This window comes from Monoraphidium neglectum (assembly GCF_000611645.1).
Source record: "Monoraphidium neglectum strain SAG 48.87 unplaced genomic scaffold scaffold05352, whole genome shotgun sequence".
Lineage (NCBI taxonomy): Eukaryota > Viridiplantae > Chlorophyta > Chlorophyceae > Sphaeropleales > Selenastraceae > Monoraphidium > Monoraphidium neglectum.
In genome coordinates, this window is record NW_014008278.1 from 3,591 (window position 1) to 4,390 (window position 800).

The window sequence follows — 800 nt, forward strand, 5'->3', positions numbered from 1 at the left end:
CCCGCCACGCCGGGCCCCGCACCGCGCGCGCCGCCGCCGCCATCGCTGCCGCCCTCCTCGTCAGACCCCGCCGCGGCCCCCTCGCGCCCCCGCGCGGCGCCGTCCGGGCGCGCCGCGTGCGCCCTCGGCCCCGCGGGGGCCCGAGGGGGCTCAAGCATCTGCTCGTGATCCGAGGCGTCCGCCGGCAGCGCCGGCACGCCCCAATACTGGACCACAATTGTGTGCTTCTCCCCGACCGCGGCGAGAGAGGCGTGCTTCACACCCAACACGCGCACGGGCCGGACGCCGCCGCCCCCGCTGCCGCCGCCGCCGCCGCCGCCGCGTGGGCTGCTGCCCCAACAGAAGCTTCCGCCGCCGCCGCCGAGCCCCTCGCCGCCCGCGGCCGCGCCCGGGGACGTCCCCAGCAGCGCCGCCGCTGCCGCCGCCGCGGCGGCGCCCGGCGGCGCGGCCGCGAAGGCGGCCGCGGCGGCGTCCTTGCCCGGCGCCAGGCCCTCGAATTGGAAAACATCCCCCTCCTCTGTCACAGCCGTGGTTCGCGTCTTGCCGCAGGAGACAGCCGCCACGCGGCGCCCAGCCAGTGCGCCCCCAACCTCATGCACCGCCAGCTGCCCCGCGGCGCCGCCGCCGGACCGCCAGGCGAGCAGCACTCCATCCCGCGTGACCGCGCACGAGTGCGCGGCGCCGGCCGCGACGGCGGCGGCGAGCGGGCGCGACACGTCCGACTGGCCGCGGTGGAAACGCAGCTCCCCCCACGCGCCCGCCGCCGCCTCGGCCGGCGCGAGCGCCGCAGCAGCAAGCGC

The 800-nt window shown here is 80.6% G+C and overlaps 1 protein-coding gene across 1 annotated transcript; it reads right to left on the reverse strand.

Moving 5' to 3' along the window:
• Positions 1-8: 8 nt before the first annotated feature.
• On the reverse strand, positions 9-722 carry MNEG_15465 (hypothetical protein; the record flags this gene model as incomplete). The annotated part of the gene is made up of 1 exon (XM_014036064.1): positions 9-722. A coding segment is annotated over one exon (714 nt), but the record flags the coding sequence as incomplete, so codon positions are not given.
• Between the last annotated feature and the right edge of the window lie 78 nt (positions 723-800).